At 39.3% G+C, this 19,967-nt stretch overlaps 1 protein-coding gene across 2 annotated transcripts in view; it reads right to left on the bottom strand.

The window, feature by feature from the left end:
• Window positions 1-19,967, bottom strand: part of si:dkey-28n18.9 (uncharacterized) — a 25,352-nt gene continuing 5,385 nt past the window's right edge. For both annotated transcript variants that reach the window (XM_090241412.1, XM_021610047.3), the window contains exons 6-14: window positions 8,228-8,311; window positions 7,936-8,010; window positions 7,822-7,852; window positions 7,600-7,687; window positions 3,524-3,563; window positions 3,298-3,384; window positions 2,655-2,744; window positions 2,278-2,343; window positions 1-2,098 (exon numbers count right to left, since the gene is read on the bottom strand). In XM_090241412.1, the coding sequence (XP_090097538.1) occupies window positions 1,958-2,098; window positions 2,278-2,343; window positions 2,655-2,744; window positions 3,298-3,384; window positions 3,524-3,563; window positions 7,600-7,687; window positions 7,822-7,852; window positions 7,936-8,010; window positions 8,228-8,311 (702 nt within the window). In that variant the 3' untranslated portion in view covers window positions 1-1,957. The remainder of the gene's footprint in view (window positions 2,099-2,277; window positions 2,344-2,654; window positions 2,745-3,297; window positions 3,385-3,523; window positions 3,564-7,599; window positions 7,688-7,821; window positions 7,853-7,935; window positions 8,011-8,227; window positions 8,312-19,967) is intronic.

The raw sequence follows: 19,967 nt of genomic DNA on the forward strand, positions 1-19,967 counted from the left end.
TACCTTCACAAATCTTTATTGTGCATTTCATTAGAATCAGAATTGTTGTATTCAGCAGTGTTATGCATCTTCGACTACATTCAGAGGTATTCGAATCATGTTATATGTTTAGTGCAGGAATGATAAAGTACTTACATATTTAAAAAACAAAACAAATGACAGCCAATGTGTGCTTAACACTAAGCCACTAGAGCACTACAGTCTCTTATAAAACCTGTTAAGCTATCGATTAAATTGATTTGGTACTGGCACCAAAGCCATGGGGATAAGAGCACTTAAAAAGCATCACAAAAAAAACACACAAAACTGTTGTAACTGAAATCAAAATTCTGATGTCAAATCAATTGTTAAATGCATTGGTTTATTAAATACCTCAGAATTCTCACATTATGATTTTCTGAGCATAATTGTATTATTGGTACGATTTACAAAATGAACAGAGCTCTGTATTAAATTGTGCTCACAGCATCAGGCACAGAATATATTCCAGACTGATTGAATTGATTCCACATGTCGAGCACAATGATGCAGTGACCTCTGCATAGATTACTGAGGGAAACATATGCCAGTGGCTAACAGGGGATTGCATGTAATTGCCTTGATAGTTAATTACATGCAGTAAACAGGAACCGCAACACCAGTAAACAGGAAGAGGGAGAGTGAGGAAACATGCCAACAGAATGCATGCATAGTTAGAACATACAGCCAACTCCTGATAAATGCAATAGCATGTCTGATTGGGACTATCTTGAATGCATGCACCAAATCAGAGCATGCAGATTTACAAGCAAGTAAAATGGATATACAGGTATTTGAAATGGGATAGGTGAATTGCAATGCAGTTGAGAGCAGCAGTGGGCTTTACGGCTGGGTTATCTTGACTCCAGAACAGGGTGAATACAGTATGATGTCAAGACCATCTCTGCTGTGTCCAAACACTCCTTCACTGTCAGATTACCACATCCTGTTCTCCTCCTTTCTCCCTGATTACTGGGATGGGATTTACTCCTCCCCACGACTCAGAGATTACAGACCAAGACAAACAAGCTCAAAGACACAGCAGCATCCTCATAGATATGGCCAACAGTCAACACAGGGCGCAGCATAGAGTGAAGAGTCAGGGATCAGCCACAGTGGAGAGTCAGGGGAGAGAACAGCACAAAGATCAGTTATAGGATCGACCAATCCCAGAATTGACCCCCAACCACTTATGGAGATTTGTGCGGTTAAAGAAGTTTAAGCAATACCAGCCTACCATAACTATTACCATATTGCTTATACATAACACATCCAAACATGTGCCAAGGGGTATGGTTAGTGGTCTTTTTGAATTGGACAGCCTAGAGAACACTCACATTTAGTAATAGAAGGATCGTCTTAGGGCCCAGCCACAGTTAGTTGAGGAAGCACCAGAAGAAAGAACCGTCGTTGAATCAGCATATAAACCAAGCAGAGGGAAGAGCAGAGGGAACAGTCCCAGAGTCAGAATACAGAGAGAGTGGGAGTGTCCTTGGGAGGAGTCTAACACACTGATTAATGACCCTGGAATGAGAAACACACACAGGCAGCCAGAGAGTTGGGCAATCAGCTCATCATGCTTTATATTTTGGGACCCTTACTACTGATGTGGCGATGGCTAGAGATCTGCACAGAACTCTCTCCTCTCCTCAATGTCTGCACCATTGCACAACACTGACAGAGACAATCCAACTCCCTCTCTGCTAAGGAGAGGGGGAGGGGGTTTGGACAGAGGGCACAGTATGTGACTGTGTGAGAGAGAGACAAAGCTATTGGGTTATTATTGCTATAAGGATTATGCTGATTTCCCTACATTTACAAGTTTAATGGAAGCAGGGTTTGACGCATACATAGACAATGCATGTACATATTTAGTGTGAGGTGCTCAGACAGTCAAACTGTGTTCAGGTGGGTCAGAGGGGTGTCTGGCTGGTGGTGGTCACTCCCCCAGCCCTTTGAAGGCCTGCAAGTGCTGGCTGTAGCGGAAGGAGGTGTCCCTGGCTGTTTCAAGCTGCTTCTCACACCACAGAATCAGAGCCTGGCGTAACAACTCCACATGAGTACTGTGGAACCTTGCTATCTGGAACACACACACGCCACTGAACTTTAGAATAAATAGAACAGAACATATATTTCAGTCAAGACTCAGCAGACAAAAAGCAACAGTCTGTTGTATAAGAGCAGCTGATAGGAGAGGTGAGAGTCAGAATGAAGTGAACATTGGAGGTGAAAGACAGCAGTCCAGTGGGCTGTATGTACCTCCTGTTTAGCCACTCCAGATACATGATCAAACTCCTTCTCAGCTGCCACCTTCAATTCGTCCATCTGAATCAGAAAGGAAAATACATCCCTCACACAGCGCAGAACATAACACAGTTTCAGAACTATTAGTCAATATGCAGTCAAGTCCTGATAAGTGAACATTGGAAAAATGGTAAAAAACTGTTTAATTGTATTGCAGTTCACCAGTACCAATTCAACTATATTTTTTACTGGGACATCTTTATGCAGGAATGACAGTCTCAAACCATATAAGCAGTTGGCTCTAGATGAGAGAGCACTACTGACACCTGCTTGACCTATGAGGAACAAGCAGTGCCTGATGTGTCTCCGTCTGTGTGAACAAAAACACTTACAGCAGCTTTCTTTACAGGCTTGGCCCGCTCTGCATTCCTGCTGGCTGTTTCTAGCTCCACAAGCTTACAGGTCCTCCTGTACAGCATCTCCTACAAAACACACTCAAATGGCTCAAAGATCAACCTTATTTATCCATAAAGATAATATTTAATAACTTTTTATTTATACATTTTTTATTTAACCTTTATTTAACAACTAGACAAGGCAGTTAAGAACAAATTCTTATTTACAATGACGGCCTACACCGGCCAAAACAGGACGACACTGGGCCAATCTATAGGACTCCCAATAATGGACGGTTGTGATACAGCCTGGATTTGAATTAGGGTATCTGTAGTGACGCCTCTAGCACTGAGATGCAGTGCCTTAGACTGCTGCACCACTTGGGAGACCTTTAATATCAACAATATGTGTTAAGAGTTTCCTGTGCAATTTGTTATGTCTATGACAGCTGAATGGGTTGAGGTTTTTCCACCATGACCTAATACAAACTGTGAGCACTAACAGTTACAACACTAATACCGAACAATGTTCTTGTTCACCAATAACTGAGCAGCTAACACTAAGGCAAGGAGTTTTTCCCAGTCAGGTCATGTAGACAGGAAAAACTCCTGGCCCTAGTAATGAAAGATGATGTCTGACCTTCTCTGCCTCTTGGCAACGAGACTCCAGATCCAGCCCCAGCCCCAGAGTGCTCAAGTTGTTCTCAGCAACACTCTCAAAGTTTCTCTGCCCACAGAGAAAGAGACAAACATAATAGTAATGCATGTGTGGTAAATCAAGTGAAATAACCTCCCAGTCTTTTTTCCTTTGAATTTTTGTTGTTTGGTCAAATGTATATTTCCACAGGGTGAGGATGCCATTTTACCTTGATTGAATCTATGACCTCAGACAGCTTGACACATATCCTGCAAGATGAAATAGGGGAATAGGTGAGTCCCTTTAAAAACAGCCCCCCATATACAGTGGGGAGAACAAGTATTTGATACACTGCCGATTTTGCAGGTTTTCCTACTTACAAAGCATGTAGAGGACTGTAATTTTTATCATAGGTACACTTCAACTGTGGGAGACGGAATAAAAAATCCAGAAAATCACATTGTATGATTTTTAAGTAATTAATTTGCATTTTATTGCATGACATACAGTGCCTTGCGAAAGTATTCGGCCCCCTTGAACTTTGCGACCTTTTTCCACATTTCAGGCTTCAAACATAAAGATATAAAACAGTATTTTTTTGTGAAGAATCAACAACAAGTGGGACACAATCATGAAGTGGAACGACATTTATTGGATATTTCAAACTTTTTTAACAAATCAAAAACTGAAAAATTGGGCGTGCAAAATTATTCAGCCCCCTTAAGTTAATACTTTGTAGCGCCACCTTTTGCTGCGATTACAGCTGTAAGTCGCTTGGGGTATGTCTCTATCAGTTTTGCACATCGAGAGACTGACATTTTTTCCCATTCCTCCTTGCAAAACAGCTCGAGCTCAGTGAGGTTGGATGGAGAGCATTTGTGAACAGCAGTTTTCAGTTCTTTCCACAGATTCTCGATTGGATTCAGGTCTGGACTTTGACTTGGCCATTCTAACACCTGGATATGTTTATTTTTTAACCATTCCATTGTAGATTTTGCTTTAATGTTTTGGATCATTGTCTTGTTGGAAGACAAATCTCTGTCCCAGTCTCAGGTCTTTTGCAGACTCCATCTGGTTTTCTTCCAGAATGGTCCTGTATTTGGCTCCATCCATCTTCCCATCAATTTTAACCATCTTCCCTGTCCCTGCTGAAGAAAAGCAGGCCCAAACCATGATGCTGCCACCACCATGTTTGACAGTGGGGATGGTGTGTTCAGCTGTGTTGCTTTTACGCCAAACATAACGTTTTGCATTGTTGCCAAAAAGTTCCATTTTGGTTTCATCTGACCAGAGCACCTTCTTCCACATGTTTGGTGTGTCTCCCAGGTGGCTTGTGGCAAACTTTAAACAACACTTTTTATGGATATCTTTAAGAAATGGCTTTCTTCTTGCCACTCTTCCATAAAGGCCAGATTTGTGCAATATACGACTGATTGTTGTCCTATGGACAGAGTCTCCCACCTCAGCTGTAGATCTCTGCAGTTCATCCAGAGTGATCATGGGCCTTTTGGCTGCATCTCTGATCAGTCTTCTCCTTGTATGAGCTGAAAGTTTAGAGGGACGGCCAGGTCTTGGTAGATTTGCAGTGGTCTGATACTCCTTCCATTTCAATATTATCACTTGCACAGTGCTCCTTGGGATGTTTAAAGCTTGGGAAATCTTTTTGTATCCAAATCCGGCTTTAAACTTCTTCACAACAGTATCTCGGACCTGCCTGGTGTGTTCCTTGTTCTTCATGATGCTCTCTGCACTTTTAACGGACCTCTGAGACTATCACAGTGCAGGTGCATTTATACGGAGACTTGATTACACACAGGTGGATTGTATTTATCATCATTAGTCATTTAGGTCAACATTGGATCATTCAGAGATCCTCACTGAACTTCTGGAGAGAGTTTGCTGCACTGAAAGTAAAGGGGCTGAATAATTTTGCACGCCCAATTTTTCCGTTTTTGATTTGTTAAAAAAGTTTGAAATATCCAATAAATGTCGTTCCACTTCGTGATTGTGTCCCACTTGTTGTTGATTCTTCACAAAAAATACAGTTTTATATCTTTATGTTTGAAGCCTGAAATGTGGCAAAAGGTCGCAAAGTTCAAGGGGGCCGAATACTTTCGCAAGGCACTGTAAGTATTTGATCACCTACCAACCAGTAAGAATTGACAGCTTAGGATAGAAAACACTCTAAAGTTTCCAAAACTGTAAAAATATTGTCTGTGAGTTTAACAGAACTGATATTGCAGGCGAAAGCCTGAGAAAAATCCAATCAGGAAGTGACTCTTATTTAGAAACCTCTACGTTCCTATTGAGCAGTGAAAGGGATATCAACCAGATTCCTTTTTCTATGGCTTCCCTAATGTGTCTAGAGTCACAACACATAGTTTCAGGCTTTTATTTTGAAAAATGAGCGTGAGTGACAACATTGCGTCAGTGGTCAGCTGGTGGCTCTCAGAGTGATATGTGCCTAATAGACAAATGCGGCCATTGTTTCTCTCGCTCCTACTAAGAAGCCAACTGACCCGGTTGATATACTGTATTATCGAATAGATATTTGAAAAACACCTTGAGGATTGATTATAAAAAACGTTTGCCATGTTTCTGTTGATATTATGGATCTAATTTGGAATATTTTACGGCGTTGTCGTGACCGCAATTTCCGGTCGATTTCTCAGCCAAACGTGAAGAACAAACGTTATTTCGGCTACAAAAATAATCTTTATGGAAAAAAGGAACATTTGCTCGTGAGGAACACTCACTCTCGTGAGTGAAAACATCTGAAGCTCATCAAAGGTAAATTATTTAATTTGATTGCTTTTCTGATTTTCGTGACCAAGCTGCCTGCTGCTAGCTAGGCATAATGCTATGCTAGGCTATCGATAAACTTACACAAATGCTTGTCTTGCTTTGGCTGTAAAGCATAATTTCTAAATCTGAGATGACAGGGTGATTAACAAAAGGCTAAGCTGTGTTTCAATACATTTCACTTGTGATTTCATGAATATGAATATTTTCTAGTAATATTTTGATGACAATTCTCCCGGATCCAGGAGCAGTAGTTCCAAGAGGTTAAAGAAGTTACAGGTCTGTGAGAACCAGACATCTTGCTTGTTTGTAGGTGACCAAATAATTATTTTCCATCATAATTTGCAAATAAATTCATAAAAAAGCATTTTTTTAAAAATCTCATTTTGTGTGTCATAGTTGAAGTGTACCTATGATGAAAATTACAGGCCTCTCATCTTTTTAAGTGGGAGAACTTGCACAATTGGTGGCTGACTAAATACTTTTTTGCCCCACTGTATGTGTGTGTGTATGTATATATATATATATATTTATATTATATATATATAAATATATATATATATATATATATATATAATATAAATATATACATATATATAATATAAATATATATAATATATATATATATATATTTATATTATATATATATATATATATAATATATATATATATATTATATATATATATATTTATATTATATATATATATATATATTTATATTATATATATATATATATATTTATATTATATATATATATATATATATATATATATTTATATTATATATATATATATATATTATATTTATATTATATATATATATATATATATTTATATTATTTATATATATATATTATATATTTATATTATATATATATATATATTTATATTATATATATATATATATATATATTATATATATATATAATATATATATATATTATAAATATATATATATATATAATATAAATATATAATATATATATATATAATATAAATATATAATATATATATATATAATATAAATATTTATATATATATATATATATATATATATATATATAATATAAATATAAATATATAAATATATATATATATAAATATATAATATAAATATATATATATAAATATATATATCATATAAATATATATATATATAATATAAATATATATATATAAATATATATATAAATATATATATATAATATAAATATAATATATATATATATATATAAATATATATTATATATATAAATATATATATATATATATATTATATATATAAATATATATATATATATATATATATATATATAATAAATATATATATATATTATAAATATATATACACATATATATATATATATATATATATATATATTCTTTATCCTATTGTTTAATTCTGGCAACCCCACTGCAGTTAGGGTCGAAACCCCAACTTTGAATACCTCTGGTTTATTCTATGTAAATGTAGATATGACATCTATGGTGTGGTTCACTCACTTTGAGAAGGCCAGGACAGCAGAGTCTTCTTCCTGCTCCACACAGAGATGCAGAGCGGTTGAGAAGTGTCCACAAGCCACTGCTAGTTCTGGGGAAACACACATGGTTAGCAACAGCAGCAGAAACCTCAAACACATGTGGCTAAACAAAGTTTTAGAAGTTACAACACAACATGTGCCACCACACTCGATCGCAACCTCACTCTGACTGAAAATGTCTTACTTTGTTCTGTCAGCACCACATCAATGAACCTCTGGAAAAAGAGAAGATATAAGAGGGGCTGCAGACAACCAAAACAGGCCAAGAGAGAGAGAGAGGAGGGTACAGAGCACAAACCTCTGTTGCTGATTTGGAGCACCCAGTGAGGGTTAAGTTGTTGTCACGCTCAGTCTGAAAAAAGTCATCCACATCCTGGAGACAGAAAGGAATGTACTGATTCACTTTGGACAATCTGACAACACACAAATCTTCTCAACACTTTCAGCTATTGTGGATGTTGTGCTGAACACACAGTATTGTCTGGTCAATGTATATGGATGTGATGCGGTTAGATCTTGTTTGTCCTTAGAGTGACATGTGGAAGGTGCAGGGTTAGGTTTAGATTGTCCAGTATATTATACTGAGGTACCTTGTGGCCCTCCTTCCTCATCCCGTCCATGGCCTGGCTCAGGCGATTGAAGATACCCTTCCTCGCCCTCTGACGACCTGGGGGCTGGAGCACACCCACGTATGCACACACACACACACCCACACACATGCGCACGAAAGGGGCAGATTAAGGGTACGAGTAACTCACTTCATTACATTGAATCAAACTTCATTTGTCACATGCGCCGAATACAACAGGTACTGTACTGTGAAATTCTTACTTACAAGCCCTTAACCAACAGTGCAGTTCAAGAAAGACTTAAGAAAATATTTACCAAATAAACTCAAGTAAAAATTATAAAAAAGTAACACAATAAAATAACAATAACGAGGCAATATACAGGTTAGTCGAGGTAATTTGTACATGTAGGTAGGGGTGAAGTGACTATACATAGATAATAAACAGCGAGTAGCAGCAGTGTAAAAACAAATCGGTGAGGCGGGGGGGGGGTCAATATAAATAGTCCAGGTGGCAATTTGATGAATTGTTCAGCAGTCTTATGGCTTGTGGGTAGAAGCTGGCAAGGAGCCTTTTGGACCGACACTTGAGGCTCCAGTACCGCTTGCGTGAGGTAGCAGAGAGAACAATCTATGATTTGGGAGTCTTTGACAATTTTTTGGGCTTTCCTCTGACACCACCTAGTATATACAGTTGAAGTCGGAAGTTTACATACATTTACGTAGGTTGGAGTCATTAAAACTCTTTTTTCAACCACTCCACAAATTTCTTGTTAATTAACAAACTATAGTTTTGGCAAATCGGTTAAGATTTGCCATTAAACAGCTTGGAAAATTCCAGAAAATTATGTCATGGCTTTAGAAGCTTCTGATAGGCTAATTGACATAATTTAAGGTGTACCTGTGGACGTATTTCAAGGCCTACTTTCAAACTCAGTACCTCTTTGCTTGACATCATGGGAAAATCAAAAGAAATCAGCCAAGACCTCAGAAAAAGATTGTAGACCTCCACAAGTCTGGTTCATCCTTGGGAGCAATTTCCAAAAGCCTGAAGGTACCACGTTCATCTGTACAAACAATAGTATGCAAGTATAAACACCATGGGACCACGCAGCCGTCAAACCGCTCAGGAAGGAGATGCGTTCTGTCTCCTAGAGATGAAAGTACTTTGGTGCAAAAAGTGCAAATCAATCCCAGAACAACAGCAAAGGACCGTGTGAAGATGCTGGCAGAAACAGATTCAAAAGTATCTATATCCACAGTAAAATGAGTCCTATATCGACATAACCTGAAAGGCTGCTCTGCAAGGAAGAAGCCACTGCTCCAAAACCGCCATAAAAAAGTCAGACTACGGTTTGCAACTGCACATGGGGACAAAGATCGTACTTTTTGGAGAAGTGTCCTCTGGTCTGATGAAACAAAAATTTAACTGTTTGGCCATAATGACCATTGTTATGTTTGGAGGGAAAAGGAGAGGCTTGCAAGCCGAAGAACACCATCTCAACCGTGAAGCACGGGGGTGGCAGCATCATGTTGTGGGGGTACTTTGCTGCAGGAGGGGCTGGTGCACTTAACAAAGTAGATGGCACAATGAGGAAGGAAAATCATGTGGATATATTGAAGCAACATCTCAAGACATCAGTCAGGAAATTAAAGCTTGGTCGCAAATGGGTCTTCCAAATGGACAATGACCCCAAGCATACTTCCAAAGTTGTGGCAAAATGGCTTAAGGACAACAAAGCCAAGGTATTGGGGGGGCCATCACAAAGCCCTGACCTCAACCCTATAGAAAATTTGTGGGCAGAACTGAAAAAGCGTGTGCGAGCAAGGAGGCCTACAAACCTGACTCAGTTACACCAGCTCTGTCAGGAGGAATGGGCCAAAATTCACCCAACTTATTGTGGGAAGCTTGTGGAAGGCTACTCGAAGGCTACTCGAAACGTTTGACCCAAGTTAAACAATTTAAAGGCAATGCTACCAAATACTAATTGAGTGTATGTGAACTTCTGACCCACATTCTTAAAATAAAGTGGTGACCCTAACTGACCTAAGACGTGGAATTTTTACTAGCATTAAATTTCAGGAATTGTGAAAAACTGAGTTTAAATGTATTTGGCCAAGGTGTATGTAAACTTCCAACTTCAACTGTAGGTCCTGGATGGCAGGAAGCTTGGCCACAGTGATGTACTGGGTTTTATGTACTATCCTCTGTAGCGCCTTACTCTGTAGATGCCGAGCAGTTGCCATACCAGGCAGTGATTCAACAGGTCAGGATGCTCTCGATGGTGCAGCTGTAGAACTTTGTGAGGATCTGGGGACCCATATCAAATCTTTTCAGTCTCCTGAGGGGAAAAAGGTGTTGTCGTGCCCTCTTCATGGTTGTTTTGTTGTGTTTGGACCATAATAGTTTGTTGGTGATGTGGATACCAAGGAAATTGAAACTCTCGACCCGCTCCACTACAGCCCCGTCGATGTTAATGGGGGCCTGCTCGGCCCGCCTTTTCCTGTAGTCCACGATCAGCTCCTTTGTCTTGCTCACATTGAGAGAGAGGTTGTTGTCTCTGACCTCCCTATAGGCTATGTCATCGTTGTCGGTGATCACTGTTATGTCATCAGCAAACTTAATGATGATGTTGGAGTCATATTTGGCCACGCAGTGGTGGGTGCACATGGATACTACAATGCAAAATAATGCCATTGTCAGACAATCATCTCCTACATTGACATACTTCATTTTGAGAAGAGCTGACTATAATAAGAGGAATATGACTATTTAGAGAAGAAAGAGAAAGGCCTGTTAGAGAGACCTGGAACAGGATGTGGGCTGAGAGGCAGGTGGTGCTGATGGTCCTCATACAATCCAGTCTATTTCTGATTAGCAGAGTTAACACTCACAGGGGGGAGGAGTATGTCAAATGCTGTTTCTTTTAACACTTAAAACACACTGAACAAAAAGTATATTTTGGTTTACAGCATACTGTATCTCTCAACATCAGGACACAGTGGTCATGTGGACCTCAGTGCCTGATCAGCTCTTTCCTTCAAATCACTGCAGGTAGAGTATCTTTACACGTGTGGGGTATTTAATGTAATGGAGACAAACAACTTACAAAATAAATCAGATAAGGTGTACGCAAAAAACAATATACACCACGTACACTAAACTGTATGTGCTGTTGAAAGGTACAAAGGAGAATATATTGCAGATGAAAACAGTACATCTGTAGAATCACAAGCACAAGATGCGTTACTTGTTGCGTTTATCTGCTGTATTTATCAAGACATTCATTTAATTGTCAGTTTGTGTAACAAACAGTGCCCTTGCTTAGCTGTTAAACGTAAGAGCTTAACATTTCATTTGATCATCAGTGCAACTGCAAAGGATTCTGTTATGAGGCACTAGTTGCATATTTGATTGCCTACAGACACAGTACATGCAGAATCCTGAATTTGAAACGTAATCTAAAGATTTTTACACTGTGCATTTGCAAGCTGTACTCTGTCAGGAACTAACAACCCACAGCAGGAGATCACTGCCTACACAGGCCAGTCTGTGCTCCTGTAGTGGGCAGTAATATTTGACATACAGTGTATATGATAAGACTAAGTAATTAGCCTATTCAAATGTTTATCTGAGACCATAAAGATAATTAGCAATATGCAAGAGACTACAGTTGAACCATGTGCAATCACATCTTCTGCATTTAGCTGACTAAGATCAACGAATGGTCATGAGAAGTGAATATCAAAGCAAGTATTATTTAATAACTTTGCAAAATGAATGGGTTCACATACAAGACATAAAGCTTAAGTTATGAGGCAACACTGACATTAACAAAGGATTATTCTCAGCATATAGATTGTAAAGTTAATTTACAGGCAAAGCATGGACAAAGAGAAGCTTAGTAGGCCAGAGTCCTAGAAGCCTAGGATACTGGATACAGGATAAGAGAGAAAACAAAGGCATTTCATTCCATTTATAACATCTGAAGGTGTAACCTTTCAACCAAAGACCAACCACCATTGACCAATCAATCAAACAATACCAAGTTTACAGTGTAACCTGACCACCAAGGCCCAATCTCCACAGGGTGTCACAGCATTTAGAGGCTAGTGTGGGGGATGAGACCAATGTAAATATGACAGAATTCCTGATAGGACCATAAACATTTTTGAGAGTAATTAGAGTTCAGTTATATATATATATATATATAGCATCAGAGTTATCCTCAGTGAACAAGTTTCAGATGGAATAATACTATAGTATCCATGTATGCAAAGTGTTATGTTTGGGGCAAAACCAACACATCAGAGTACCACTCTTCATATTTTGAAGCATGATGGTGGCTGCATCATGTTATGGGTGTGCATGCTATCGGCAAGTACTAGGGAGTTTTTTGGGGGGATAAAAATAAACACAGTAGAGCTAAGCACAGGCAAAATCCTAGGAAACCCTAGTTCAGTCTGCTTTCCAACAGACACTGGGAGACAAATTCACCTTTCAGCAGGAAAATAACCTCAAACACAAGGCCAAATATACACTGGAGTTGCTTACCAAGACAACGTTGAGTTGCCTAGTTACAGTTTTGATTTACATTTTCTTGAAACTCTATGGCAAGACTTGAAAATGGTTGTCTAATGTTAATCAACAACCAACTTGACAGAACTTGACGAATTTTAAAAGAATAATGTGCAAATATTGTACAATTTGGATCTTAGAGACTTACCCAGAAAGACTCACAGCTGTAATTGCTGGCAAAGTTGATTATATCATGTATTGACTCAGGGGTGTGAATACTTATGTACATAAGATATTTCTGTATTTCTTTTCAATAAATGTACCAAAATGTCTAAAAACATATTTTCACTTTTCATTATGGGGTATTGTGTGTAGATGGGTGAGAAAAAAAATAGATATATTTTGAATTCAGGCTGTAACACAACAAAAAATGGAATAAGTGAAGGTAGCCAAGTGGTTAGAGCTTTGGGCCAGTAACCGAAAGGTTGCTAGATTGAATCCCCGAGCTGACAAGGTAAAAATCTGCCGTTCTGCCCCTGAACAAGGCAGTTAACCCACTGTTCCTAGGCCGTCATTGTAAATAAGAATTTGTTCTTAACTGACTTGCCTAGTTAAAAAAAAAAAACATTCTGAAGGCACTATATATAGTCACTGAGTGTACAAAACACTAGGAACACCTGCTCTTTCCGTGACCAGGTAAATCCAGGTGAAAGCTATGATCCCTTATTGAGGTAACCTGTTAAATTCACTTCAATAAGAGTAGATGAATGGGAGGAGCCAGGGTAAAGAAGGATTTTTAAGCCTTGAGACTTGGGCTGTATTCCAAACACTTAACAGACACACCCTCTCCCCTCAAATTAAAGTGGACATCATCAGAAGTGCAGGGCGAGGGAGGAATGATTTTTAAATGGACCGCCCTTGCCCAGAAATCCGTCGCTCTTTCATCCCGCAATGATTGTTTTCAGCCAGTGGTAGCTTGTGGGTGTTTTATATGTGCTACAGTCAATTATGATTGCATGTCTACTTACATTAAATATATAATTATTAATATACGCCTACTGTATGACAGCTAGCAAATGAATTAGCTAACTAGCGTTAGCCTGCTTAGCTGGAACTTCTGAAGAAGGAAAATGTTTTATTTCTACAATTTCCAAAAGCTAACCAAACAAAAATGTCATTACTTTAACGAGACGTGTTTGTGCCGCCATGTGCATTAGTAGCACCATTTCTAACTTATTTACATGATTTTTTACTTACATACATGATTTTTTTTACTTAACTTCTCCATATTGACGTTGAGGTTTTATGTTTTGGCAAACTTTCCTTAGCGGATGTACAATCATTGAGAATTGAATTATGGGGCGTTTCAGGCCCCGAAGTGAACAGTAATTGTACACTCATAAGGTCAACCAAAAACGAGAGCTGAGGCTTACGCTGCTAATTTATCTTCCAGCTTCACATGGTCTAAAGTCAGAGATAGACAGAACTCAGACTATCAACCCAGAAAAAACAGGGTAAAGATGTTTAATACTCCTCTCCAACCTCACCAATGGGATCAGGAAGATTACATGTGTAGAATCAGTGACACTCAATTTCGAAACATCCGACTCATTGTTAAAGGTAAGCCATTGATGATCATAATCTCATAAATTTTGGCAAATCAACACATACATGATGTTATCACAAAAGTCTCTATACATCAGTGGTCACCAACCTATTCTGATTCAAGGTCACTTTCGCAGTCAAAAAGAAAGGCAAGATCTACCGCTCAGATTTGTTTTTTAACATGACTTCTAAAAAAGGATGTTAACCTAATAAAAACAGTTCTGTATGAATGAGGTTTGTGCAGTAGGTCTAATACATTATCACAGCATATTGTCTATATGCCTGGCCTGCCAATGTTGTTCTTCTCAGACCATATTACTCTGAACAAAAATATAAAACCCAACAATTTCAAAGACTTTTGTGGCAGTTCATAAGGAAATCAGGCAATTTATATAAATTCATTAGTATCTAATCTATGGATTTTACATGACTGGGAATACAGATGCATCTGTTGGTCACAGATGCCTTAAAAAAAGGGCGTGGGTCAGAAAAACAGTCAGTATCTGGTATGATCACCATTTGCCTCATCCAGCGAGATATCTCTTTCACACAGAGATGATCCCGCTGTTGATTGTGGCCTGTGGAATGTTGTTCCACTCCTCTTCAGTGGCTGTGTGAAGTTGCTGGATATTGGCGGGAACTGGAACACGCTGTCGTACACGTCGATCCAGTGAATATGAACTGGGACATTTTAAGCTTCCAAGAATTGTGTACAGATTCTTGCAACATGGGGCTGTGCATTATCATTCTGAAACATGAGGTGATGGCGGTGGATGAATGCCACGACAATGGGCCTCAGGATCTCGTTACGGTATCTCTGTGCATTCAAGTTGCCATCGTTGTTTGTAGCTTATGCCTGCATCGCCACAAAGGGGCACTCTGTTGGGGGCGGCAGGGTAGCCTAGTGATTAGAGTGTTGGACTAGTAACCGGAAGGTTGCAAGTTCAAACCCCCGAGCTGACAAGGTACAAATCTGTCGTTCTGCCCCTGAACAGTAAGTTAACCCACTCTTCCTAGGCTGTCATTGAAAATAAGAATTTGTTCTGAACTGACTTGCCTGGTTAAAAAAAGGTTAAATAAAAAAATTAAAAATTAAATCTGTTCACAACGTTGACATCAATCAGCAAACCGCTCACCAATATGATGCCATACGCGCTGGCTGCCTGGTACAGTTGACACCAACACTTCACAGTTGGATGTACTGCCAAATTCTCTAAAACAACCTGTCATGCCTTTTAATCAACTCTTGATATGGTGGGTGGAGGGATTATCTTGGCAAAGGAGAAATGCTCACTAACAGGGATGTAAACAAGTTTGTGAACAACATTTTAGAGAAATAACCATGACGTCAGCGTCAAAGTCAGATCTCTAGAAAGAGTTTCTGACTTGGAATTCAGAGATGGATAACTGTTAAACTATTTTTCCCAGACGGATCTCCCTTTTTTACATAGTTACCAGTTGTCTTCAACACATTGAAGTCTAAGATTTCTGAGTTGTTTTGAACACTGCATTGGTCTCAGAGGAGGGAAAGAAAGAGAAGCAGAGGAGTCCACCTCTCACAGTCTTTGCTCTCTCCTTTTCCTCCTGTGAGACTGACCAGAGAGAGGGGACAGACAGTCTTCCACCTGATGGTGAAACTCGAGTCGCACCGTATCTGCCTCATGCACAAACTCATGTTGGTCCTATGACCAGGGAAAGTGAAATACTCCTCCATATTAAAATAGACATGATGAGCTGCTGATAATAATAAAAACACAGAGCTATCGATACACTTGGCTACTCATTCATTGCAGCTGCATTGAGAGTGGAAGTAGGGAGAAGCGTGCTGATCAGGGCTCTGTGCAGGCCAGTCAAGTCTTCCACACCAATCTCGATAAACTATTTATTTATGGGCCTCGCATTGTGCACGGAGGCATTGTCATGTCATGTTGAAACAGAAACATTACCTGTCAGCAATGGGTGTGGCTGAAATAGACATTATTACTATTTTTGGCTCATTGCCATGTTAAACTATTTCAAAACTATTTTAACTAACTACATTAATGATTAGGAACAGCCCACTACCACCAATCCCTCAACAGATCAACCCAAAGGACACGCCACTACAAATGTCGTAACAACTTCACCTCAAGGTTAGTACAAACTGAAATTATACTATATGAGCTAGATATTCTAGAAAAACCTTACATATTCATACTGTATATCTGTCAAAAGTTACATTTTCACTGCTCTGTCTGACAATCTCAAATGATGTTTCAACCATCAAATTACATCTCTAACAAATCACATAACCAAGCCTGCTCTCTTAGTCTCTACTGCATAAGTGTAAGTAATCCTTTGCTGTAGCACTCATGCAACTTCCCCTGCCATCTCAGCTACACTGACAGAACATGTTCATGTCCGGGAAGGAACTCAGGGGGACTTCAGGAGAAGCTTAACCTTCATCCCCTGACCCCAATACAATCCTCTACATCTGTTCTACCAGTCATACTGACCATCGCTGGAGTGGCTCTGTACATATACAAGAGGAACAAAGGTACTTATTTCACACACAGTTAAAACTGCCAGATGAAAAATATTGTTGTCATTGTTATGAGTTCAGATAGTGAATCCCTTGACCCCTATGGAAGAAAAACACAGAGAAGAAAAATAGTGGGAGCCAAACAAGAGGAAAGCAAAAAGATGAGGTAAAATAATGCACGTCACATTACACTGAGAATGTTACTGAATTAAATTGCTTCAGTTCCAGTGGAAAAATCAAGCCTTGAAGTAGTATTATATACTATGTAGTAATCAAAGTGTTATTTGTTTAATTAATGATGGAGGTGTGCAAGTCTCATTGTATCTCTTCCCTAGGATGATCCCTCTGCATTGTACTCCACAATTTGACAGAAACACTGCTGTTGACGAAAATATGTTAGTGTAAGAGAATGTGTGTGTGTGCTAGTATAAACTTTAAATAGGCCTCGTGGGAATTAAAATAGTTGTGCCTTCTAGATTTTAGCAGCAGCGCACACAGTTTCTCTGAATATATATTGTGCTTGTAATTGTCCCTCTTTATCGGAGAATCCCTCAGTGACATACTCCACCATCGACCACATGAAAGGAAAGCGGAAAGCAGCAGTAAGTCTAGAGAAGTGGAGAAACAGAGTACGCCAGCATCAAGATAGGCAGATGCTCCTACAGCCACTATACAGTAGGCCTACAACTGGCCAGCCTTATACTGCAGAGAGATCTCATATTGTGTCCAGTATAATGTGGTTTTATCTGACACACTTGACTGTAAATATGTTTCACTCTCCACCTCAGTAAGACAAGTTTTGTGCTGAGCTGTTCACAGGAGATCAGATGTTAATCAACCAAACACTCTAGAGAAGAGATGTGTAAGATTAGTGAAGTAACAAGAAGACATGTTTGTCTTTGTGTGGCAGAGACACACAAAGTGCCGTATATGGCTGTAAGTTGACCTAGTTCCTTTTTTATATTGCTGTTGTGCAATTATTTTTTGATCTGTAAACTTCTTTGAAATAAAAAAGGAGAACTTCAGACATTTTTTTCAGCCAGTATCTTTCTGACAAATATCTGGTGCACCCTGAGCAATTCTTCTTTCTCCACATTGACAACATAAAAACAGATTTAAAAAATGTTTATAAGAGTGTGTCACAGACAACAATCTCTGTGAATACAACCTTTTGTCAATACCAATTAACTACTTTCTCTTTGGTGTAATGGAGAAATCACACATTGTGAAAATCAGTCTAACAATGGGATCGACTGAAGCTACTTTTTAGTGCAGTGCGTGAAATGTTTCTGAGGTCTGTTCTCTTGCCCTTGTTTAGATACAGACAACATTGTCATTTGTCAAAGTCAGATCCTACAATGGTCTACTTCAGCACACTCCTATAGACCCAAATCAGACGGCCATCTATCTACAGCTTCTTAATAAATTGTAATGAAACAGGAAGGGAGTGCGGCTCGAACCTTCAGCTTTCTGGCCCGTAGCCCTGTGGAAATCAACTGTGCCACAGAAGCATGCTCGAGTCGATATCCACGCTTATAAAGCAAGGTCACTACAACATCTTGGCTGAGTAAGATCATGTGTTTTTGACACGTCCTTATGTTTCTACAACTTGATTGGAGTCGATCTGTGGTAAATTCAATTGATTGGACATGATTTGGAAAGGCACACAACTGTCTATATAAGATCCAACAGTTGCCAGTGCATGTCAAAGCAAAAACCAAGCCATGAGGTCGAAGGAATTGTCTGTAGCGCTCCAAGACACGATTGTGTCGAGGCAAGGGGAAGGATACCAAAAGATGTCTGCAGCATTGAAGGTCCCCAAGAAAACAGTGGCCTCCATCATTCTTAGATGGAAGAAGTTTGGAACCACCATGACTTCCTAGAGCTGGCTGTCCGGCCAAACTGAGTAATTGGGGGAGAAGGTCCTTGGTCAGAAAGGTGACTAAGAGCACAATGGTCACTCTGACAGAGCTTAGAATTCCTCTGTGGAGATGGGAGAACCTTCCAGAAGGACAACCATCTCTGCAGCACTCCACCAATCATGCCTTTATTGTTGAGTGGCCATACAGACGCCACTCTTCAGTAAAAGGCACATGACAGCCCACTTGGAGTTTTCCAAATGGCACCTAAAGGAATCTCAGACCATGAGAAACAAGATATTCTGGTCAGATGAAACCAAAATTGAAACCTGGCACCATCCATAAGGTGAAGCATGGTGGTGGCAGCATCATGTTGTGGGGATGTTTTTCAGTGACAAGACTGGGAGACTAGTCAGGACCAAGGGATATATCAACGGAATAAAGTACAGAGTGATCCTTGATGAAAATCTGCTCCAGAGTGCTCAGGACCTCGACTGGGGTGAAGGTTCCCCTTCCAACAGGACAACGACCCTAAGCACACAGCCAAAACAACGCAGGGGTGGCTTCGGGACAAGTCTCTGAATGTCCTTGAGTGGCCCAGCCAGAGCCCGGACCTGAACCTGATTGAACATCTCTGGAGAGACCTGAAAATAGCTGTGCAGTGACACTCCCCATCCAACCTGACAAAGCTTGAGAGGATCTGCAGAGAAAAGTGGAAGAAACTTCCCACATACAGGTGTGCCAAGCTTGTAGTGTCATACCCAAGAAGACTCGAGGCTGTAATCGCTGCCAAAGGTGCTTCAAAGTACTGAGTAAAGGGTCTGAATACTTATGGACATGGGATATCAGTTTTTTCATTTTAAATAAATGTGCAAACATTTCTAAAAACCTGTTTTTGCTTTGTCATTATGGAGTAGTGTGTGTAGATTGATGAGGGGAAAAAAAATATTTAATCCATTTTAGAATAAGGCTGTCTGAATACTTTCCAAATTCACTGTATGTAGCCAATGGGCAAGGGCCCTATGCTGATAAACTTTGTGAATAAACTGTTTGCCAGTCTCTTAAACAATGTGTGGAAACTCAATTATCCCTAGTTACTAAATGCATCATGTTACAAAGTACAAGACAAACAACTGGAGCTGGCCAATTGGAAGCAAAACAGGTCATTCATTATTGGTAAAGACACAGGTCAAACACATGGAGATGATTGGACTCAAACTGAACAGGAGAGGATAGGACATTGAGAAAATGGTAGGAT

The sequence above is a fragment of the Oncorhynchus mykiss genome, chromosome 7 (genome assembly GCF_057628025.1).
Source record: "Oncorhynchus mykiss isolate SJ-2025 chromosome 7, ASM5762802v1, whole genome shotgun sequence".
NCBI lineage: Eukaryota > Metazoa > Chordata > Actinopteri > Salmoniformes > Salmonidae > Oncorhynchus > Oncorhynchus mykiss.